This window comes from Oreochromis niloticus, unplaced genomic scaffold (assembly GCF_001858045.2).
Source record: "Oreochromis niloticus isolate F11D_XX unplaced genomic scaffold, O_niloticus_UMD_NMBU tig00003531_pilon, whole genome shotgun sequence".
Lineage (NCBI taxonomy): Eukaryota > Metazoa > Chordata > Actinopteri > Cichliformes > Cichlidae > Oreochromis > Oreochromis niloticus.
The window spans coordinates 6,319-31,731 of record NW_020327886.1 but is presented as its reverse complement, the minus strand read 5'-3'; the positions used below and the strand labels follow the sequence as shown (position 1 = coordinate 31,731).

Below are 25,413 nucleotides of genomic sequence, written 5' to 3'. Positions count from 1 at the left end.
TGGCCATCTGAATATCCTACCTAAATAAATCCAAGCTTGAAACATGTTTTAATAGAGTTATTTGGCCACCTGACCATCCTACCTAAATAAATCCAAGCTTGAAGCATGTTTTAATAGTGTGATTTGGCCATCTGAACATCCTACCTAAATAAATCCAAGCAGGAAGCATGTTTTAATAGTGTGATTTGGCCATCTGACCATCCTACCTAAATAAATCCAAGCTTGAAGCATGTTTTAATAGAGTGATTTGGCCATCTGACCATCCTACCTAAATAAATCCAAGCTTGAAACATGTTTTAATAGAGTTATTTGGCCACCTGACCATCCTACCTAAATAAATCCAAGCTTGAAGCATGTTTTAATAGTGTGATTTGGCCATCTGAACATCCTACCTAAATAAATCCAAGCAGGAAGCATGTTTTGATAGTGTGATTTGGCCACCTGACCATCCTACCTAAATAAATCCAAGCAGGAAGCATGTTTTAATAGAGTGATTTGGCCATCTGACCATCCTACCTAAATAAATCCAAGCTTGAAGCATGTTTTGATAGTGTGATTTGGCCACCTGACCATCCTACCTAAATAAATCCAAGCTTGAAGCATGTTTTGATAGTGTGATTTGGCCACCTGACCATCCTACCTAAATAAATCCAAGCTTGAAGCATGTTTTGATAGTGTGATTTGGCCACCTGACCATCCTACCTAAATAAATCCAAGCTTGAAGCATGTTTTAATAGTGTGATTTGGCCATCTGACCATCCTACACTCAAAAAAAATAAAACATTAGATTTACTTAAAAAAGTTATGTCAAGTGGTTCCACACAACTGCTTTAAGTAACTTTTAAGAAATGTTGTTACTTAGTTTGAACTCAATACTGTTAAGTTAGATTTACGTAAGTGTATTGGCTAAATGTAACTTAATTGCAATGCTTAGCTGATACTTATCTTTGTTGCTTTAAGCCTACATAACTTGTTTAGGCAATATCTTTGTAATACTGTTACTTAGCTGGTACATAACTTTTCTGCTTTAGAAGGACATAACCTGGTTAGGTAGTATCTTTGTAAAACTGTTATGTAGCTGCTACATAACTTTGCTGCTTTTGAATTACATAAAAATGTTAAGTAATTTCTATTCAATACAATTACATATAAATCATTTACACTGGTTACTTCCATACAAAATAGCAAAGTTTCTTAAAAGTTACTTAAAGCAGTTATGTGGAACCACTTGACATAACATTTTTAAGTAAATCTTAGGGAGATCTTTTAGGAAGAAATGAAGACAGCACCCAAATTATCAAACACAATCCTGCCTTTAATAAGCACATTCAGTGCATATAAAATACTTTTTTCCAAGCACAACAGCTTAACACAAAGTGCAATCAATGCAACTTGTTACAACTTCCAAGTGAATATTTTGTGCAGAAAATGTAGATCAGTATAAAGTGCTAACCAACTTGTCGTCAAACTAAAATGATTAAAAAAATGATCCAACAAAGTCCTGTCTTTACTAAGCACATTCAGTGCATATTAAATACTTGTTGACAGACCGAAAAGACTGTAGAGCCGTAGCTCAATGCAGACAACTTGTTACAACTTTAACTAAATACTTTGTGCATAAAACAATATTTTACTTCAAAGATCAGTGAAGTGCTAACCAACTTGTCTTTCAACTGGTCCAGAAAGCATCCAAATTATCAAAAAAAATCCTACATTTTACAAGACGTTTCAGGAATTATTTTCAAACACTGATAAGCATGAAAGAGCAAACTAAACTCATTTAAAACAGTGAAAATTGGCTGTTTTGTTCAAAAACTGTACTGTAAAACAGTGCTACTCAGCTTTTCAAGTTATGGTTACATCCCAAGTTGCAGACAGCTGCCAAATGTCACATTCTTTGAAATATCAAATCACAGCGGCCTAACCGCTAAAACTTTTTAAAATGTCTGTCATTTTCTGTATGTTGTCAAGTAGCAGTAGAAGAAGTGCAACACCAATTTTTTAAGTAACAGTATTTTGCTAAAATGCAAATGAACATTATTGTTCTCTAAAACTGGTGAATGTTCCCAAGAAACAGTACTGACAATGAAAAAAAGTGTTTATGAACAACTTAACTATACCTGAACGTAAAGCATTCAAACTAAGTTAAGCAATAAGGGCCTCCCGCTTCCTCCTCTTTATTCAAGGAGTTTGTTTCTGAGCACTTGAACTTTGTTTGATAGCTTCTTAGCATCAAGTCCCATCAGTACTTTCTGAAAAAACTCAAAAGTGTACCTGAGGTTGGATGGGTAGCTCATGTTTAAAGTGTAGATCAGGCCGAACAACAACACAACAGCAGTGGCAACATCAGGAAGATCTCTGAGCACAGCGACACCCTCAATTATGATACCAATGTCTTCTGCCGGGTCAAGGTCATGCTCTCCTTCTGGTTTGATGACGTAGATGCCAATGAGCGTCTTCTCCATTTCACTTTCGGCCTCATGGAAGTCCACATCCTAAAAAAATAAATAAATAAATAAACATAATAATACAAGTTGCAGGGTTTCTTATCAATTAAAGGGATATTCCACAAAAAGTGGAAATTTGTCTATTACCATATTGCCAAGAGTTAGATAAGTGAGAAAAAAGCATTTTGTAACCAGCACAGTACATTTCTGATCTTATACCCATTGTTCCTGGTGAGCTCAATAATCATGTCGACTGCAAATGAAAAGTAAAAAGTAACACGACGGATTTGCAGGAGGAGGCGATTTAGACTTGGGCCTACATTACGGTTACGCCAAAGCACCCTGTAACCCGCCATGGCATAGCACTTGGATACAACAACAGTGGTTGAAAAAGCCTCTGGTTTCCATAAATAAACACATATTCGAATATCCATGCACCATGCAGCGGCGGCTTACAGTGTTGTATGTGGTAACCATAATGTATTCCCAAGTCTAAATCTACTCCTCCAAATCCTTCAAGTTACTTATTACTTTTCATTTAAAGTCGACATGATTATTGAGCTCACCAGGAATAATTCGTACCATTAAAGAGTCATTTGCAACCAAAATGCTTATAGTTCCCATTCACTCCATTTTTTAAATGCTAGGCAAAAGCAAATAGACTGCTGCGGGATCAGGAGAATTATTGCACTGGTTACAAAATTATTTTTTCTCACTTATCTTATTCTGGGTAATATGGTAATAGACCAATTTTCACTTTGGGATGGAATATCCCTTTAAGCTGCAAAACAGTAGACAGCTCAGAGCGAGATGAGAGGTGTTGGTCTATCATCTAGATTACACGGCAGAACAACAAAGCAGAAAGACAGTACACTCAGCCCACATTACACCCCAACTGTAATGGCAAGGGTCACTCCCGCATAAGCTTGTGCTTTTATATCTCCAATAATGTTCTAATTTTAACTTTTTGTTATAATCTAGTGAATGTGTGTGAGGAAAAATTACCGTCAGTTAAATTTTTATTACTGGAAATTGTTTCTATTTGATTACTTGCCTGATATTCTTTGATCAAGCTGTTCGGATCTTCATTGAGGTAGACTGCAAGTCCTTTCAGCGTACACACTCTTCTCATTGCAACTGTGTCGTTCTGTAAAACATAAAAGCAAATTTGACTTAGCTAAACTTTAAAGACATTTTCAGTTAACTTCAGCAAAATAAATGTATATAATGCTTTGAGAAAAAAAGTCCATGACACACTACAGAAGAACAACAAAATTTAAAATAAAAAAAATTAAGGAAAGAAGGAACATTATCATTTGAAAAAATGTGACGAGCAAAAAAAGGTAACCACAGGATCCCAAAAAAAACAGAAACCCGACCAAAAACAGCAGCATGAAGAATCCAGTGAGGAAGAGGATGAACAAGAGGTCACACCAAAGCCAGCCTGCACAGAGGATTTTTTTTTTTTAAAGTAAACCACTGAGTCCACTGATCTAAGGCTTAGGAGGAGAGTTCCAGAGTTTGGGGGCCACAGCAGCAATGATCTGTCACTTTTGGTCTTTAGACTGTTGTGCACTACCAGGCTTTGATCACTGGACCTCAGGGATCTGCTGGGGGTGTTGGGACTGAGAAGATCTCCATTGTATGATGGTGCTTGTCCATGTAAGGCCCTAAGGACCAGAACCAGGATCTTGAAATGAACCTTGAAGTTAACCAGCAGCCAGTGACGCTGGAAGAGAAGCGGGGTGACGTGGGTGTGTTTGGAGGACTTGAACAGGAGGTTTTGCAAGGACAAATGAAAAAACAGTTGTAGTACTAAGCCAGGGTTTCCCATAACCCTGGTCCTCAGGGCCCACTGTTCTGCATGTTTTCCATGTCTCTGCTTGAGTTTGGGTCACTGAACTCGTGTGTAGCACAGTGTGTCACGTCTCTAGAGTCCTAAGAGTGTGGCATGGGCAGCCGTGTGCGACGGCCGAAAAAACGCACGGTGTGATCCCGGCACAAAACAACCAACAGCAGAGGACATCCAGGACCACAATCTGAATATTACAGACAACACCAACAAGTACCAGATTCAAAACTGTTTGTAAGGTAAAGCATGTTGGTGAAATAGCTTTACTTTTGAGCTGATTTTATAAGACAGACCATCGCATCATTAGAGTGATAAATCCGAATCTGTGAGCCGCGTAAATGCGGCAAGGCGCAAAGGTGAAAAGTGATAAAACTCGATTCTGATACGTTTTGCCTCGTAGTAATATTGCCGCTTGAGTCCCTCACCTTTGTTCGCTGAACGCACATCAAGCATTCTTGTCACAGAGGGAAGTCCCCCGTAGTGGAGCCAGAGCAGCGCGCTGCCTTGGTTGACAGCAGAAGTAAATAACACAGGCAGACCATGGGCTGCTCAGCTTGTTTATGATCAACTGGACGGACGCAATGATACTACGTTCTTTTGGCCGTTAAGAAGACAGATCGCTGGTCTGTTTAGGGACAGTGAGAGACAGCCAGCGGTTCAATTGAGTGGTAAACACACTCGCAGAGCGGAGCGTGGAGCGGGAGAGACAACAGGTGAGCTCCAAGCTAAAACTACTGTCTGTTTACCATGGTCGCTGCAATTGACGCTGAATGCGTGACCCTGTACGTCACATGCGGGGGGCGGGCGCTCAGAGACCTCCCTTTATCCCGTCTTGGTTTGAAAGGTGCCTGATGGCAGTTTATTCTAGCTTCAGCTTTTCTACTGCAAATGCCAAAATTCTCCCCAGGGAGCCGCGGCAAATCCCGTTTTGGAAACGCTACGGTCCTGTAAAAACAGCTTTTAATTCTGGCAATTTTTTTTATGAAGTATCCAAATCAACTTAAAACTTTATTACTGTGACAACACTATCATGAAAAGGACAAAGAATAAACAATCCCATAATACCAACATTAAACTTTACCTTACAATAGAAGGAGACAACAAAATCATATGTATTAAAAGAGGGAATGAAGCATTCAAAAAAATTAATTCCAAACCTCATCAATTGCAGCCATGATTTCTGTGATCTTGCGTCCAGATGTTCCTCCCTTGTTTCTGAAGACTTTGGTCAGTTTGGTTGTGTTGTTGTCCAGCTGTGCCATAAATGTGGATGTTAGCGGGACCGTAGTGATGCGCTGGAATTCAGCATTTATCTGTAAAATAAACAAATGTTTAGCATGATGGGTTTAAAATATTGCATGTGGAGTGCATTTGCAGATCAACTGATTCAGTTACCTCACGTGGAGAAAAAAAGAGCTGGCCATCGGCTTTTAAAGTCAGCTACGAAGGGCATGTCCTGAAGAATTTCTTGCCTCCGGTGAGGAAAGGTTTGGGCCATTTTTGCTTTGATGGTTTCATCGTTGTTCTTCTTCTTGAACTCTGAAAGCAGCACCAACCTTTCTTCTTCCTGACTCTCTCGGGTTTCTCCAGCTGGATAATCAGGGCAGAAATTCACCTCCGCTCTCCTGGGTTTCTTGACTTGGTTGGGATGCACATTACTGTTCCCTCTTCTTTTGAGAGAATTGATGACCAACTCACTACACCCTAAGTTCTTCAGTTTTCCACGATAGTTTGACATTTTATACTTCAAACTGATCTTCCATGCAGAAAATCCAGTTTCTGAACCCTTCTCTTTCAAGCATGGATGCTTTACAACCAAAGCTTGGCAAACATCACTAAGATTGCTGTCTGAAGGGTAAGCTTTGTACTTCATAATTTCTGAAGACAAGCTCTCTAAAATGTCAGACTTGAGCTTTGGTTTTAGGGTTAAAAGTGTTCCATTGGCTTGGAAATCCTGGTTGCCTTTTGTCAATTGCAGCTCTACATCGAAGCTAAACTCAGGTATGCGAAAGTCCAGTGGCCAGGCTTCTGATCGCAGCGTGGAGTTTGCTGAGCTCGAGGAGCTTGATGACCTGGATTCTGGCGATGACAGTATATCTGTGTCATAATCAGGGTTGTGGCCAGAGCAGGGGCTACCCAAGTTAAATGAGGACACACTGCTTTCATTACTACCAGTGGATGTTTCTGGTACACCTGTTTTAATCACTTTTATTTTGTCCATGTCTTTTAGATCAAATGTGGATGTCAGGTTAAGGAACTGATTAAAATCTGTGTCCATGTACTGCAATCTGAACTGTTCAGAAACTCCGCACTGATTTTCAATCTCCGCTTTGAGCTCATTAACATTCTTTGGTATCCCCAAAGGAAGGGTTAACTTGAGTGCGTTGTTCTCCCCCAGGATTATCAGAAGCTTTGTTGGGGCTGTCATTTCTGATGTCCCAATCTCCAACTGTTACTCTAAAAAATAAGTGCAAGAACATGAGCAGGTGGTTCCCAAACTTCAGTACATGTTACAATGGTGAAGCAGGTATTTTTTTAGTGGTATTCAGAATTTTGCAGCACAATTTTTTTTCTAGTATTTTTACAAGGCTTGAAACATATCCGAGTAGATTTAAGTTCTGGTCCAACTATTTTTAAGAACCAAACTTTGAGAAGAACTGCTATACAGCACAAAAATTAAATCGGCAACATGGACATTAAAATTACCTGAACAGTGTATGTATCTCTTTAATGTAACCATGCGAGAAGCTCCGACTTGGTAGTCACAAAGTGGATAACAATCCACCAGATCCTCATGTGCAACAAGAGAAATTTCCTTTGGAGATGGGTCAATTTTGAAGGATCTATAGTGTTCAGTGTACCACGAGCTCAGTTTTTTTACTATAAACACCAACGAATCTGCCAAAATACACATCTGCAGGATTTCAGCAAACTCTGGCAGACCCCCCAGTGATCCATGTACTATTAACATGCCCTTCCTGTAGTAGATGCCCGCAACAGACACACTCTGGGCAAGGCTAACTACAGCTGTGTCAGGGTACTTTTCAGCAAGACAATGTGCAATTTCACGTTTGAGAAGTTCTACTGGGACTGCCGAGACTCGTGAAACCTCAAAAGTGGCTTTGCTACAGCCTGATGAATGCATGTAATGGCCAATCATGAGCTGGTGTTTGGTTGACAAAGACAGGGTTATGTTTTTGAAGCAGTTTGTGTGTCTAGCAACTTTTTTAAAAAATGTGTGCTTTGCCTCGAATCTGATTGTCCATAATAAGGCAAGTGGACCAAAATGGCGAATTATTGAGGGATAATGAGCCAGAAAGTGATGTTTTGGCAATGGTCTTCTATCTGGGCATACTTCTTTGTACCTTTGATGGTGGTCTAAAATCTTACTCTCCAGGTATGCAACTGAGTCACTGTTATGAACAGGACACACAACAAGCTCAACAATATCCTTCAAATCTAGTAGAAGTTCCCAAGCTGGTTCGTTTTCAGGTATGTGTTGTCCAATAATAAGTGGCAGAAGTCTTAGTAAACACCAATTTTCATGTGCATTGCCACCAACAGTTTTTTTACTAAGAAAATTGTGAGGCAATTTCTGAGGGCGATTAGTCTGATCCCCTCCTTTGTAGGGAAATGACTGAACAAGTCTATTTAGATTTTCAAAAGTGATGTACTTCTTGCCTATTAGTATTCGAAGGCACTCAGCTATCTCAAAAGGCACAATACCTTCAAAAAGGTCATGTGCAAGATCAGGGGGGAATCCTGCAGTGACCTTGAAGAAAGACAGACTGTCTGCCAAGACACACGAGCTTTTCACACCACAACAAGCTACCCCTGTCTCACGTGCAGTTGCTATGTGTACACGATGGAGCTCCTCAGTTCTCAGAGAAAAGTCACTATTTGTAGCTTTTGATTCAATCTCTGAGCGTGTAGCAGTACAAAACCTGCAAAAGTAATCTCCAGAAAAACTTTCCACAAAACCGGCCAATCCATGAGCTCCGAGGCTGTCTGCCACTACATATTGGACAGTGCCTTTAAAGTTGACCCCTAAATTGTCAATGAACACTCCCTGCTGCTCTAAAATGACAAGGTCTTGCAAAAGTGGCTCAAATATTTTTGGATAGCCAAAGGTCCTAAGGTCCTCACTTTTGCACAAGAGAGCCAAATAAATAGAAGAGAGGGATGAATGACTACCTGGTGGCAAGTTACCTAAAATCCAGTAAACTGAGCAAAGTTTATGCTTTTTCCGTGATGTCCCCAATGGATTGCAAATTTCGAAATCATCAACATAAAGACAAATAGAGATTCTTAGTTCACCGCCTGAGAAAAACTCATTATTTTGAAAATGTAGACCATCTTTATATGATGTATACTTTTCCTTATTTACAAAAGGATTCTGATTGTGGCTAGTGACAAATTTGTTCAGTATGTTTTCTTGTTTAAATATCTGCTGTAATGATTTTAGAATAGGAATATACTGAAAGGTCCTCTTGCTTTGGGAGTCGAGAATGTATTCAATTGGATCAATTACTTCAAAATGTTTTCTGTAATACTGTCTGCGTTTGAAGGCAGTGGCAAGTGTGCCGTCCTTTTCTATGGCTTTTAACAAAGGGTTAAAAGAAACTGCCTTTGTCAGTTCTTCAATAACAGGCTGGTCTAGACAAAGGTTATGATTCTTGAGTATGTCTACAATTACTTGATTTGTCAAAGGCACTGATGCACAGCTTATCAGGTAGTGCAATTCTGAAAGCAACTCGTCAATTGCTATGCTGGGAACATGAAAATAGTTTTCCAACTTAAGTAAAAGAGATGCAAAATTAAGTTCTATTACATTTGCCAAATCTTCAGTCTCACTTGTAGTTGTATCGTGATCAATATTTGCACTTATGTCCTCTTCTACACTAGTGTCTGTACTGTCATCAGCTGATGTTTGGCCTACAATAGTGTTAGCAATACCGATTTTAAAGTCTTTTAAGGTATAAGGATTGTGTTTCCTATTTCGATGAGACTTGAATGTACCATAGATATTTGTTTTGAAAGAACAACCCTCAAACATGCAATGCACAGTCTCGTTACATTTTAGATGGTTGTTAATGTGAGAAAAATACTCCTGCTCTGAAGCTATGTTGCAGCAGGAACACAAATGGCAGTTAAATGTTGCCAAACTCACAGACTTGTCTAGAGTTCTTTGGGTATGTGATCTGCTTAAGTGGCTATGTAGAGCATTCCATGTTTTGAAAACACAGACACAATCAGAATAGGCACATGGATACTGCTGTCTACTATGAACTAACCTGTAGTGTTTTAATAACAGAGCTCGTGATGACACCACTTGAACATATATATGTAGACGGGCTTTACAAGAAAAATGACTTCTTACCTGATTTTTGGACAAAAATGCGGCTGAACCAGTCCACATGGCGAAGAAAAAGCAAGCTTGAGAAAGAGGGTGGTGCGCATGCGCATTGGCCCTTATTTAGGCGGGCTCTGCACGCAGCAGTATGTGCAGAGGGACAAACCTGTGAATTTACTCAACAATGTTACGTTGACACAGTTCAATGACTTTGTGTAACAACAAAAAGTAACAACATTTCATTAAATTTGCACAAACACTTTAAGAATTTTTGCAAAATCGAGTTTATTAAGAACAAACAACAAAATCTACTTTAGTAAAAGCAGAGATAGGCTGAGTTCATTTTTTTGAGTGTACCTAAATAAATCCAAGCTTGAAGCATGTTTTGATAGTGTGATTTGGCCACCTGAACATCCTAACTAAATAAATCCAAGCAGTAAGGATGTTTTAATAGTGTGATTTGGCCACCTGACCATCCTACCTAAATAAATCCAAGCTTGAAGCATGTTTTGATAGTGTGATTTGGCCACCTGAACATCCTACCTAAATAAAACCAAGCAGTAAGGATGTTTTAATAGTGTGATTTGGCCACCTGAACATCCTACCTAAATAAATCCAAGCAGGAAGCATGTTTTAATAGTGTGATTTGGCCACCTGACCATCCTACCTAAATAAATCCAAGCAGTAAGGATGTTTTAATAGTGTGATTTGGCCACCTGACCATCCTACCTAAATAAATCCAAGCAGTAAGGATGTTTTAATAGTGTGATTTGGCCACCTGACCATCCTACCTAAATAAATCCAAGCTTGAAGCATGTTTTGATAGTGTGATTTGGCCACCTGAACATCCTACCTTAATAAATCCAAACAGTAGTTTTAATAGTGTGATTTGGCCATCTGAACATCCTACCTAAATGAATCCAAGCAGTAAGGATGTTTTAATAGTGTGATTTGGCCACCTGAACATCCTAACTTAATAAATCCAAGCAGTGGTTTTAATAGTGTGATTTGGCCATCTGAACATCCTAACTAAATATATCCAAGCAGTGGTTTTAATAGTGTGATTTGGCCATCTGAACATCCTACCTAAATAAATCCAAGCAGTAGTTTTAATAGTGTGATTTGGCCAACTGAACATCCTAACTAAATAAATCCAAGCAGTAAGCATGTTTTGATAGTGTGATTTGCAGTGTTGGGCAAGTTACTTTGAAATAGTAATTCAATTATAGTTACTAGTTAGTTCTTCAAAAAAGTAACTGAGTTAGTAACTGAGTTACAATATTCTAAAAGTAATTAATTACTTGGAAAAGTAACTATTGCGTTACTTAAAAAAAAAAACAAAGAACATTTAACCCTCTGGGGTCCAGGGTATAATTGGCCATTTTTTTACTACTCTTGATTTTCTCTCCACATTTTACCTTTAAAAACTATTTACTTTGCCTTGTTTGGTATCATTCTTTTTAGCGCAACCTCACGTGCCTGAATTTACAGTTATGTTCTCATTTTGTCATACTGTATAACCAGAATTGATCTAAAATCAGACAAAAAACATAAAAATCAGAGTAGAAAAAGTTATATTTTTACTGTAACAACCATAAACATGTTTAATGAATCATATTTCATAACTTCAAATGCAAATATTAATTGTCAATTTTAAAATCCTATGCACAAGTTTTGCAAACAACAAAGTTATTTGCATCCATTTACCTTTTACCCTTTTTTTAAATAACCATTTCAAACTATTTAAAGAACAATCAGCTGTTCTTCAATAAGATGCCACACAAATTATTTGTGCCACTCCAAAAAAATCATTTCTGTCCACTATAAAGGAGAACATCACAGCCTGATACCTGCAGGTCTGACAGCAGCAGGTGTATCACTCCTGTTTCTACCTAGAGACAGCAGTCGCCTCATTGTTCTGACACACAACACAAAACTATCCACAACACTACACACTAACTACACAAGACAACACATTAACTACACACTCCAAACACCATAAACGTCACAAATCTCTCACATCTCAAAACTCGCTCTCTCTCTTTTTCTGCTCTCTCTCTTTCTCTTTCTCTCTCTCTCTTTCTCTCTCTCCCTCTCTCTTTCTCTCTCTCTCTCTCTCTCGCCCTCACTCCTAAAACTTTTTTTTGTTTTGTTGTTTTGCTCATAAGCAGAGAGTGCTTGCTAGCGCTAACGTGGCGAAACTATTGAGGAAAATAGTATATATTGTTTATCATGACTCTGGTTTTACGTGGCCTATCAACACAATTTAAAAACTGGCACCTTGTTGCTTTGTCTTTAAGTGGTCATGTGATTGGCTTACCACGACTACTTTATTCTTCCTCAGTCAAACAGCAGCACTCATGCGATTGTTTTGCCTCCTTAGCTCCAGGTGTTGTGCTAGACAGTGATCGTGATTACCGTCCGCGGGAGCGCGCAGCTGCTTAAAGCTGTAGCGTCCAGATTACTTACAGCTACTTCCTGGAGCTGATATAAGATGGTAAGCTGAACACAACTTCAACCGTCTGTTTGTTGAAAAATAGTAACGGACCGCGTTTCCTTGTTAGTAACTGTAACGCCGTTGTAACGATAGGAATAGTAATTAGTTAGATTACTCATTACTGAAAAAAGTAACGCCGTTAGTAACGCCGTTACTTGTAACGCCGTTATTCCCATCACTGGTGATTTGGCTATCTGAACATCCTACCTAAATAAATCCAAGCAGTAAGCATGTTTTAATAGAGTGATTTGGCCATCTGACCATCCTACCTAAATAAATCCAAGCTTGAAGCATGTTTTAATAGAGTGATTTGGCCATCTGACCATCCTACCTAAATAAATCCAAGCTTGAAGCATGTTTTGATAGTGTGATTTGGCCATCTGACCATCCTACCTAAATAAATCCAAGCAGTGGTTTTAATAGTGTGATTTGGCCATCTGAACATCCTAACTAAACAAATCCAAGCAGTAAGCATGTTTTGATAGTGTGATTTGGCTATCTGAACATCCTACCTAAATAAATCCAAGCAGTAAGCATGTTTTGATAGTGTGATTTGGCCATCTGAACATCCTACCTAAATAAATCCAAGCAGGAAGCATGTTTAATAGAGTGATTGGCCATCTGACCATCCTACCTAAATAAATCCAAGCTTGAAGCATGTTTTGATAGTGTGATTTGGCCATCTGACCATCCTACCTAAATAAATCCAAGCAGTGGTTTTAATAGTGTGATTTGGCCATCTGAACATCCTAACTAAACAAATCCAAGCAGTAAGCATGTTTTGATAGTGTGATTTGGCTATCTGAACATCCTACCTAAATAAATCCAAGCAGTAAGCATGTTTTGATAGTGTGATTTGGCCATCTGAACATCCTACCTAAATAAATCCAAGCAGGAAGCATGTTTTAATAGAGTGATTTGGCCATCTGACCATCCTACCTAAATAAATCCAAGCAGTGGTTTTAATAGTGTGATTTGGCCATCTGAACATCCTACCTAAATAAATCCAAGCAGTAGTTTTCATAGTGTGATTTGGCCATCTGAACCTCCTACCTAAATAAATCCAAGCAGGAAGCATGTTCTGAATGTCCTAGCGAAATAAATCCAAGTTTTTAAGTGTGATTTGGCCATCTGAACGTCCTACCTATAGATATGTACGATGGAGCCATTAACCACGTAAGGTAGCATATTTTGATAAGGTAGCATGGATTGATAGACTAGACCATAAATTTACGCTACGGTAGGATGTTTTGACAAGGTATGACGTTTTGTCAGAACACCGGCTCCCATTCAATTTATGTTTTGATGCGCCAGTGCAGACATTGGGTGGGTGTTTTGTTATGATTGTACATGATATGCAAAATCATGCAGATAAACATATCAGTAGCAGCCTCCTGATTTACGTACTGTAATAGTGTTTGTTCAGACAGAAACATACATTTAAGTTTTACTGTTTATTCTCTGAAGTGTAGCCAGAGCAGTTTATCTGATTGCACATTGTTCTGTATGTATAACAACATATGGCTAATAGTTTTGGTTTGTCTGTAGCTCTGCTTGTGTTATCAGTCACATGCTCTAGCAGTTCATACAAAGAGGAACCATGTGGCTTCAGCAACAGAAGTTGATGGCCATTAAGATTTCTCTCTCACTTAGCAGTCCAGACTGCAATTGCAGTACACATTTCTCATATGTTGGTTTTGTTCATATTGGGTTAAGAGGGGTTTTTAGGATAGATCTTAAATACTCATGAGGATTGTTTAAGTTAACCGACTTGAAAGTAGTGACATTAATAATCTTCTCAGGACGGAGAAAAGACCAAACTTGGAGTGGGCTGAGACATAGCAGCAGTAATGCCAGACATGCTGCTTGCTAATCTAAGGTTAGTTGGAGTGCTGACTAATACTGACATTCTTCTAGTGTCAAGCGACCTTTAACCCACTGAATATTTATGGAGGTCTTAAAGCATCAGTAGTCACAACAATTATGCATTCTAACAATGCAAAAGCACAGTTCTAAATATAAGAACTGGATCATATGTGAAAAGAAACTCCTTAAAACACACAAGTTTCTGAATATTTTTCGTAATTTGCACAACCATTTCTTTCAGTCATTCTGCAAAAAAGAATGCTTAAAACCATATTGCTCATGGGGACATTTTGATATTGCAATTATATCACCTTGGAGCTTTGCTTTTAAGTAACAGGCATTGTTATACTGTCTCTTAATAATGTGAAAATATAACATCGAACCCTCAAATAATTACATTTTGACCTATCTGATTTTGTTTTGCTCATTTTTATTCAGGTCTGTTGGCCCTCACAAGTCAACTAAAATATGGCACGCATAGATTTTACACAAAACCCCAGGATAGTCCATTCTCTATATGACAATTAACTAACAGTACAATAGTGTCCCAAAGCCCCAATTATTCCTAAAACAATATTTCTCTTTGACAAAGGCTGTAAATTATAACTTCAAAGAACCAGACAGAGACACAAATATGCAAACAACCCCATTTCCAAAAAAGCTTTGCACTGTATAAAATGTAGATATAAACCAAATGAAACTATAAAACCACAACAGAAGATAAATAATATCATACGAGCAAAAAAGATCTTAAGCGAATTGGATCAGGGCTATGTTTACCACTGTGTATCGTACCCTCTTTTTTAACAACAGCCTGTAAATGTTCTGGAACTGAGGAGACCAGCTGCTGGACGTTTGGAGAGGAATTTTGTCCCGTTCTTGTCTGATATAGGATTCCAGATCCTCAACTGTCTTTTTTTTTTTTTTTTTAAATCATACTTTTAATTACATGATCCACCAAATGTTTTCTTAGATGTGTTGCTGCCATTAAAATGAAAGTTACCTAATATTTTTAATACGCATGTGGCAAGGATGCTTAAAACCATATTGCTCATGGGGACATTTTGATATTACAATTATATCACCTTGGAGCTTTGCTTTTAAGGTCCTTGCCACTCCAGACCATTACAGACTACAGGACCACCAAACCCTCCCCCACATCCTCTGATGCCTCCTTCCTCAACGAGCTCAACAACTTTTATGCTCGTTTTGAGCGAGGCAACCCCACAACCACAACCATAACAGACATGACGCCAGACCACCAACCTCTGACTCTCTCCCCCACCGATGTAGGAGCGGTGCTGAGCAGGATCAATGTCCACAAGGCTGCAGGTCCTGATGGTATCCCCGGGCGTGTTCTCAGAGCGTGTTCTGGGGAGCTTGCAGGAGTCCTGACAGACATATTCAACCTGTCCTTGGCCCACGCTGTGGTACCGGCCTGCTTCAAATCCACCTCCATCGTCCCGATACCCAAAAACTCCAACCCATCTAGCCTCATTGACTACCGCCCAGTAGCCCTCACCCCATCATCACTAAGTGCTTAGAGCAGCTGGTCTTAGCACACTTCAAATCCTGTCTCCCCCCACCCTGGACCCCCACCAATTTGCATACCGCCAGAACAGGAGCACAGAGGATGCAGTGTCCATCGCACTGCACTCTGTCCTCTCACACCTGGACAACAACAACACCTACGCCAGAATGCTGTTTATAGACTTCAGTTCAGCATTCAACACAATCCACCCCTCACAACTCATCAGGAAACTGACAGACCTGGGCATCAGTTCCCTCATCTGCAAATGGTTACTGGACTTCCTGACCAACCGCCCCCAACATGTCCGACTGGATAACCGCTGCTCATCAACAATCACAATGAACACCGGTGTACCACAAGGCTGTGTGATGAGCCCTTTCCTCTACTCCCTCTTCACCCACGACTGCAGACCTGCTGATGGTTCCAACACCATCATTAAGTTTGCAGATGACACCACGGTGATTGGCCTCATCAGTGACAACGACGAGGCCGCCTACAGGGAGGAGGTGGATCGTCTGGCTGAGTGGTGCGACACAAACAACCTGCTGCTTAACACCGAGAAGACTAAGGAGCTCATCGTGGACTACAGGAGGAATGCTGACCCACATCCACCCATCCACATTAAGGGGACGGCTGTGGAGCGTGTGAGCAGCTTCAAGTTCCTGGGAGTCCACATCTCCGAGGATCTCACCTGGACGACCAACTGCTCCAAGCTGGTCAAGAAGGCTCACCAGCGCCTCTTCTTCTTGAGGACTCTGAGGAAGAACCACCTGTCCTCAGACATCCTGGTGAACTTCTATCGCTGCACCATCGAGAGCATCCTGACCAACTGTATAACAGTCTGGTACGGGAACTGCTCTGCCTCGGACCGGAAGGCGTTGCAGAGGGTCGTGAAAACTGCCCAGCGCATCGCCGGAGCACCACTTCCTGCCATAAAGGACATCTACAGGAAGCGGTGTCTGAAAAGGGCTGGGAAAATCATCAGAGACCCCAGTCACCCATCACATAGACTCTTCACCCTCCTGCCCTCTGGGAGGCGCTACAGGAGCCTCCGGACTAAGACCACCAGGTACCGGAACAGCTTCTTCCCCACAGCTGTCAGACTCCTGAACTCTGCCTCCTGACATCTGACCCACGTTAAACTCATGGACTGAACATACACACACCCACAACCACTAGCACTTTACCACTACTGTATAGTTCTGTGTAGATAATCATTCTGTACATACGATAATTTTTAATCCCACAACTGTTTATAACTTACATAGTTCACATTCTGTATAACTGTATTTCTCAGATTTCTGTATAGTTTTTATTTCATATTTATATCCTGTTCATAGCCTGTACATAGCTTGTACTCACTACAGCCTGTACATACTTATAGTTATAGAATATTCATAACATACTTCACACTGTGTACATTATAACATACCATAATAGACCCATTTCTGTAATATACTTACACATCTCTATTATTGCTAATTTATATTGTAATATATCTATATCACGACTAAAGCACTTTCTGGATGGATGCAAACTGCATTTCGTTGCCCTGTACCTGTGACATGTGCAATGACAATAAAGTTGAATTCTATTCTATTCTATTCTAATGAAATAGTAAAATGTCTTAGTTTAAACATTTTACTTGTTTTCTATATTTTATTTTTAAGAAAACATGAGTTTAAGAGATTTTTATTTGCGGTCCAGGAATTTCAGTGGCCATGTGTCTGGGCTGATGCTTGCTGATAACTAGAAGAACCAGTTGCTTGTATTTGTCTGGTGATTCAAAGATATCCGGCAACCGTACAGCGCTCTGACTACTGCGTCCAAAGTGTTTATAAAATCAACAAAAATGTTATTCAATGCACTGTTCTTGCAGTCGTACTAGTATAACGATCATGTCCACAGTGTGTCTGTGAAGGTTCTCAGTCATCCAGGTCATCGTAGTTAAAGGAGTTTGCAAAGAAAAGCGTCTGGACTTCTTTAAGTTGCTTGAAGACGTTTCACCTCTCATCCGAGAAGCTTCTTCAGTTCTAAGGTCAAATGGCCGAGAGTCCCAGATTTAAACCCAGTGGGAGTATCCCCCCAATGAGGGACAAAGGACCCCCTGGTGATCCTCTAATCACATGCGCCAAGGTGTGAGAGCGGGTGTGGGACCTAATCAGCCAGGGTTTCAGGTGAGCCCATTGTGAAACCTGGCCCCACCTTGTCATGTGAATTCCTGAGGTCAGATGGACCTCGGCCATTTGACCTTAGAACTGAAGAAGCTTCTCGGATGAGAGGTGAACTCCTTTGACCATGTCCACAGTGGGTGAAAGACTGGAAGCCACACTGGCTTTCAGGAAAAATCTCTTCTAATAGATATTTCTGAAGGTGACAGAGGATTTTGGCTACAGTAGCAATTTAGCAGCAACAGCAAGAAGGTAAATTTCACAATGGTTTCCACAGTCTGCACAGTGCACAGTCTTTTTTGTTTGTACATTGTGAAGATTTGAGCATCCACGTATCCTTGTTTTTTGAACAGCTAGAACAGTTTTCTATGCTCCCAGCACTTGTTGAAGTATTTTCTATCTTTCCGACCACTGTATTGATATATTTGTACAGGCAATCAATTCCAGGAGCTGTAGTCAGATGTGCATTTGTCTGTGTAAGCTGGCTGGTAGCACCAACTGTTTCTTCAAAGCTTGGGTCATCAGTCTTCAGAGGGATTAAGGCTGCTGTCCCAGTTAAAATCCCAGCAAAAAAATGCTTCCTTGAACCGGTGAATGAGGGAAGTTGTGTAAAGTGCTTTGAGTGCTCAGGCAGGCAGGAAAGCACTATAAAAGAATCAGTCCATTTACTTTAAAGTACCATCACTCAGTAGAAAATGCTAAAACAAGGCACATGAGCACTCAGCAAAACAAACATCTGTATTGCACAAGTTTACACATTTTTCCACTTGTTTTATATTCCCATATTTCCCACAACAAATCTCCGTTATGGACAAAATGTTTTCACAACATGACTCACATTTAATTTTTGATTTAATAAGTGTAGCAGTTTAGACTCGAAGCTTCTACTGAGGTGACCTGCTTCCACAGCTACGTCAGACTTGATACAGAGGTAGCACTCTTACAATCCTCTGTCTACAAATAGGGCAATATTGCTGTGGCAGAGCCTGGTAGCAGGTGTGGCAGCAGCACACGTGTCCACAGTCCAACAAGACACAGATACAGGGCTGATTGAGGCAAATAACACACATGGCCACGCCTTGAAGGTTGTCCTGTCCTGGTACATTATTTTGCTGTCTTGCGGCTTCAGCCAGCAGTCTGTTAAATTCCTTTCTTTCCTGCTCCCTGTGAGCCTCAAGGTGGCGGTAGTAGCGTAACCTGGCCCAGAAATTGATTGCTGCCCCTGCCAAAGCAGAAATAATGACCTACACTTTCCACCAAAAAGTTCTCATTCTCTCCTTGTGTGGCGTCGAAGTCCACTGGGTCAGGAAGTACTGTGAACCGTTAGAAGGGGGTCGAAGACTCAGAGTGCCATCTGTGTCCAGCTTCAACTCGCCTACACCCGTAATATTTGTCCCCACCTGGAACAAAGGTGTGTCACTTATCAAAAAGAATAAATTATTAATTGTCAACGGAGAGTTGTACTTAGTAGTCAGTATAAGCTTTTAATGATATAAGTTTGCATATGATAGAATACTGTATGTTGACCTTTTGATGACTTAGACTGTTGTCCACTACAGGACTGTTTTATAAATTCTTTCTCACAGCTGAACAAGCTGTTATTATTTCACTCCTGCCAGGAAGAGGAGAGCTGGACACTCTTATCTGACGCTCCCTAACAAGAAGAGAGGCCGCGTCCTTCTGTATCCCACAACACACATGCATACACCTAAACCGCTCTTATCTTCACTCCCTACGCACTAACTTTCCTCTGCCTATGAATAGACGTATTCACTGTTGTATTATTTTTGCATATAAATAAAGACAAGTGCAAGAACAGAGCGCTGATCACAGGGCCCCCACTCTGTTGTGAGCGTTCTGTGACCGCCCTTGTATACAAGTGAAAAACACAGCGTCTGTGTGTGTTTCTACCCTTAGACTTAGCTGAAGAAGTGTCTTTAGAATAAATCTCTTGACATTTATTTTGGTCCTTCGTAGCCGGGGCAGAAACATCAGAACTGTTATCTGTGACTCTGTTCCAGGATCCAGCACTGATTCCTGACGCCGTGGGAGCCAGCACCGAAGTCTGTGCACAGCCCTCTTAGACGAGGCCGAAAGCCCTGGAACGTTTAAATTCGGGTCCAGGCCGGTGTTTTTAGTCTGGTCCACGGCGGTGGGATTCAGTCTGACGATCCGAACCACCAGTGAGACGTCTGAGGGTGAGAAACACTATTTTTGATATATAAAACGGCCGCGAAGGTTTTAAGAAACGCGTAAAATAAAATGATAAAATAGGTTAAGTTTGCCAACAGGCCAAAGGAACTAAGTTTAGACCAGTTTCAGAGGTAGCTGAAATTATCTCGTGACAAATTATTAAAGAAACGCGTAAAATAGGTTAAGTTCGCCAAAAGGCCAAAAAGAACTAAGTTTAGACCAGTTTCAGAGGTAGCTGTTAAATACTTCGTGACAAATTAGCGCGCAAATGTCTATCTGTGTGTATGTGTGTATGTGTCTAGAAGTAAGTTGATTTTACAGCACAATACGCTGCTGAACTACTTCTATTTTATTTGTTTTCTTTGCTGAGGCTCACGTACTGGTGACAAATGAGAACGGTTGAGTTTTATCTCGTAAAACTGATACCGCTTCATTTTTTAGAAGTGAAGTAGAAGGGCGTATCAGCAACCACTCTGAAGTCAAGCGTGCCAGTGACAGCCCAGCAAAATCTTTGACAATGGGGAATAAACAAGCAAAATTAACACCTGATGAGGAATGTTTAGAAAAACAACAAACCAAACAATAATCCAAAAGAAAGGGAGAGGAATGCACAGGGCAGGAGTAGGGGGTAGAGGCAGGCCTAGACACACACCAAGCAGTGGTTTTAGTACTACATGCTGGAGGTGTGGAAAAGAGGGACATTTTGTACGTGACTGTAAGAAACAAAGAAGCAGTTCAGACTAGGAAGAATATAATAATCCCTCGTCAAGTAAAAGATTAGAGATCAAAGTTTAAAAAGGGCTGGATACAGACCCAACTGAATACATATAAATACAAGAGGAATAAAGTGGAATAAGCAAAAGGTTAAATTGAATTAGAGCTTATCTCTACTGTATTCAAACTAATAAAAGCAAGGATAACAACCTGTAAACTGGTATTAACAATGAAACATAGTTAGGATGAAGACTGTGCCCAGACTGAATAGAATGAAAGAAATACATAACTCACACAAACACATATTAAATGAAATAGAGAGATGCATGAGGTATATTAAGGTTGTGTCATTGTTCAGCCAAGGAAAGTGTGTGAAAAGGAAAATGTCTCCAGCTTGGGAAGGGGTGAGACTGCAGCTCACCCTCAGCCCTTGGTGGACACAAATAAAATATAAATAAAATATTGTAATATACTATTGCTGTTATATAAAAGATAATAACATTAATAATAACATAATATTAATATGAAGAGGCACCTCAGTCAGCTATGATGTGAGGTGGATAATTGTTAAAAGTAGTCTGCATCAAGCTTAAGGTGCTCAAATTCAGTATAATGACATATGAAATGAAGAAAATAAAGAAAATATGTAAACTACTTAAGTGCATAGAGGCACTTGACCTGCTCGAAAACCTGTCATCCTAGATGAGACATTGCTGAAATATAGAGCACACCTATATTAACAACTAAAAACCCTGTATACAACAGCTAAAGCTACACAATGAGAAGCTGAATTAAATATATGGTCACTGCTAAGCTGATGAGCAGGTTACACATTTTTAGAGCAGGAGCTGCATAGGAACACATCAGGGGGAGGGAAACAGCTATTAAAGCTCAAACATGAAGCTGTCTGTGGGCTCAGTTTTTTTCCCTCACGCTTCTGATTGTTTTTGGCAGCAGCCTTTTTGCATCCTGACTCGTGTGTAAAGCGTTCAAGCCATTGGTAACTTGTTTTTTGTTTTGTTTTGTTTTTTGTTTGTGGGGTTGAAAAATGAATAAATCTGTGATCATACTTGTGGATCACAGTGGCACATAATGATTAGGCATATGATTTACTAATGCAGATGTAATAACTTATTCTAAAATTCAGGGAGAACAAACAAGAACAACATCTTCAGTTGTGTCTTGTTGTTGTTCTCTGTGCAGTGTGCTGAGTTTTGTTTTTTGTTTCTTTTCTTTTTTGAAATGTTGCTTGAGTGATGAGTACTGTAACTTCTGAAGTAGCTCTCACCATGTGTCCTTGATGATGATAAGTCCAGAGCCAGCTGAGAGCTGGGTTGTCTGTTTTTTGTTTTGAAATGTAATTTTTGTTTGAAAAAAAAAAAGGGGGGGGGGGGTTTGTGTTTCTCAGCAAAGAACAACTACAATTTCATTTTCAGTTTTTGAGAAAGGACAATTTATAACAATAATAATAATAATAAACAAAGAGTGATGTTTGCTTAAGTGTTGAAGCAGGCTAATACTGCAACATATAAATAAACTCCAATTATGGAGACTTGAAGTCACATGCTTAGGCACACCCTCAGGTGAAGGCAGAAAGCTACTAAACAAAGAAAAGAAGCTATATAAAATGCGCCACAGCCACAAACTAAGCATTCATATTCTTCTAACTCTTAGTGAGCCTGAGTTATGACCTTGGCTCCCTGTTTTTCTGCTTCCACCAAGGGTGGGGGTGACGCTCCCGTGGCATGTGCTCTGTTCTCTTTACTATCACAAAGAAAAAAGAGAGAGAGAGGCCCCTACTCTCTGAATACAATATTCTTTTCATAACTCGGCAGTATGAAATGTCATGAAACAGTGTAACTCACTCACAATAAATCAGCAGCATAGGATAATACAAACCTATCTAATAAATCTAATGATTTTCACATTCTTTTAACTCAGAAGTATGATGTGCCTACAGCAGTATCATGATTCACTCATTTTGATTATAGGTATAATGTAATATATAACAGCATAATAATCTCACAACTGCTTCAAGCACATTTGCCTTTCTTAACACACGCGAGTGAAAGGCAACTGTTGAGAAAATGCTCTTTTGGGTGAAACAGTCCCAGAGGCCTTGCATGCAAGCTACTAATACACATACATGCAATGAAGAACAGCTTACACTACAGCACACACTATGCATGCGCCTATATCTCTCATTAGTGTTAAAACAGGGAAAACTTAATAGTTTTGTTATCAAATGCTGAAGTTTATCCACTACTAACAATAAACTCTCTGGGTTGCAGGACAACAACTTCAAAAAGAACGACACTGGTATGACCAACCAGTGATGAACAACAAAATTAGTGGTTAAGAGTCAATTGTGAGATGTTTCTGCTGATTGAATCATACAAGTGATTACTGAAGGAAGGGAAATTCTCTTTTTGTGCTTTTAAACATGATCTTACGAATTTTACCATGTACCTGTGTTGTCCTGTCAACTTGGTGGGTTATGAGTTGATTATATGGTGAGAAAAACACAAAAAAAGGGGGGAGAGAAGGCTGACACAGGGCCTGGCCCGGTGTTTCTCCCCTCTCTGAATAACACAGCCAATACAACATCATTTTCCTGTTCGTCTGTTTTGTTTTGTTTTTGTTTTTCTCTTTATGTTTGATTACAGGCTGCTTTGCCAGCCCGGAAAGCCGAGGCTGACCTGGACTCCTGCTCTCCCCTCTACCATCTCTGACCCTGACCCTGACCAAATACTGCAGCAGCTGGACCATAACAACAATCTAAAATGTCAACAGTGCTACAGGAAAGCGATCTCATGCAGCAGAGACGGAGAGTGTTAAATCCAAGGCCCGTTTCACTACACGGGGGAGATTTCCAGACAGCTTCAGCTGACAGAGCTGTGACGAGACGCCCATTAAGCCCGAATGAAAAGTAAGGCCGAGCAAAGAATGCTGACCTTGATAACTTTGCATTAACACTGTGCAGGACAGTGATGGACCAACACGGATGATCGGGCAGCAGAAGAAAGGGCGTTCCAGAGACAGGAGGAGCAACTGAGGTCAAAAGGCACCTCAGAATGGACAAAACACAGAAGAAGAAAGGACTGCCCCAATTGGGGCCAAAACCAGGACAGACTGAACTTTGAGCAGCAGCAGCAGCAGCAGCAATGGTCGCAACCGGACTGAAAAGGAGGAGGGCAGGACCCCAGGGCATGCTTCAGGCCGTGGTTTACCCAAAACACCAGAACAGGAAGTGATAAACACGCCAACATACACAAACATACACATCTACACACACTGACTCAGAATGAAGAGAAACACACACCTGCACAGACGTGCACTTGTTGATTGAGTGAGAAATGACACACACACACATCAGACAATGTACACTCATCAAACATGACTGATGCCCTGAACGCCTTGAGACAGATCCAGCAGGCTCAAACTCAGGACTATGTAAATAATACAAGTGACTGCTAAAAAGACTACTACTGCCTTTTCACTGTGCAATACTTTTTGTTAAAAACCAACGGTGCAATAGACTTCAATACTTGAAATACTTGCAATTCCTTTGTATTCTTATTCTTATTTATTCTATTTATCCCTTTTTGTATTTTTACTTTTATTTTGTGTTTTTATAACATGTATACTGCCATGTCTGAAACTCATGATTAACCGTATAATTGTTTCCACTGTTGCTGCATACATAGCCGTGACAAATGATGATGATGACCCCGACCTGTTGGAGCATGAAGACTTTGTGTGATTAATGATGATGTGACAGAAAATGTACAACAAGATGTTACATACTGATATCTCACTTCAAGTTATACTGACAACAGGAGGGAATGTCAACGGAGAGTTGTACTTAGTAGTCAGTATAAGCTTTTAATGATATAAGTTGCATATGATAGAATACTGTATGTTGACCTTTGATGACTTAGACTGTTGTCCACTACAGGACTGTTTTATAAATTCTTTCTCACAGCTGAACAAGCTGTTATTATTTCACTCCTGCCAGGAAGAGGAGAGCTGGACACTCTTATCTGACGCTCCCTAACAAGAAGAGAGGCCGCGTCCTTCTGTATCCCACAACACACATGCATACACCTAAACCGCTCTTATCTTCACTCCCTACGCACTAACTTCCTCTGCCTATGAATAGACGTATTCACTGTTGTATTATTTTTGCATATAAATAAAGACAAGTGCAAGAACAGAGCGCTGATCACAGGCCCCACTCTGTGTGAGCGTTCTGTGACCGCCCTTGTATACAAGTGAAAAACACAGCGTCTGTGTGTGTTTCTACCCTAGACTTAGCTGAAGAAGTGTCTTTAGAATAAATCTCTTGACATAATATTGGCAGTAAATTAGGCTTTATGAAGTGAACACTAATTCATTCAAGTTTGAATATAATGACTTACTTTGAGAATTCCCTCGATCTCCAGTTGACCTTTGGCTTCTCCCCAGTAAAGTACTGTCCAACGAGGTCACCCAAACTGTGACTGACCTGGTGAAACTTCTCATATGTGACCTCCTTGTCCAGACCAGCGGCCGGTAAAGGCGACAGGACTCTGATTTCGGTATTATCCAGTCCCTCTAATAAAAGGGCACCGCCTCTAGTTTCTCATGCAAGAGTCATTTATTATCTGTCCTGTAGTGATGGAATTCCGGCTCTTTATAGAGAACCGGCTCTTTCGGCTGTGTTTTGTCTCTAAGGGTCACCATAAATATACTTTATTTATTCACGCTACATAAAATGTAATAAATAAATTATAAAGTACAAAAAACA

The 25,413-nt window shown here is 40.1% G+C and overlaps 1 protein-coding gene and 1 long non-coding RNA gene across 7 annotated transcripts; one reads left to right on the top strand and one right to left on the bottom strand.

Annotated features, from left to right (window-relative positions):
• Positions 1-1,952: 1,952 nt before the first annotated feature.
• Positions 1,953-25,199, bottom strand: LOC106096666 (uncharacterized). Of its 6 annotated transcripts, none has more exons than XM_019356548.2 (5): positions 9,594-9,633; positions 5,695-6,492; positions 5,457-5,612; positions 3,502-3,594; positions 1,953-2,495 (listed from the first exon to the last, which is right to left on the bottom strand). In XM_019356548.2, the coding sequence occupies exons 3-5, from the start codon at positions 5,559-5,561 to the stop codon at positions 2,178-2,180; spliced, it is 516 nt and encodes a 171-aa protein (XP_019212093.1). In that variant the 5' UTR covers positions 5,562-5,612; positions 5,695-6,492; positions 9,594-9,633; the 3' UTR covers positions 1,953-2,177. The 6 variants fall into 6 exon arrangements, 1 of the variants encoding a protein (XP_019212093.1); XR_003217947.1 differs by lacking the exons at positions 1,953-2,495; positions 9,594-9,633 and adding exons at positions 9,680-9,818; positions 25,046-25,199 and having other exon boundaries at positions 3,579-3,594; positions 5,695-6,756; XR_003217946.1 differs by lacking the exon at positions 1,953-2,495 and having other exon boundaries at positions 3,579-3,594; positions 5,695-6,756; positions 7,006-9,672.
• Positions 19,616-20,727, top strand: LOC109200971 (uncharacterized). Its single transcript, XR_002061018.2, has 2 exons — positions 19,616-19,991; positions 20,091-20,727. It is a non-coding gene; the product is annotated as an uncharacterized LOC109200971 (long non-coding RNA).
• Positions 25,200-25,413: the final 214 nt, after the last annotated feature.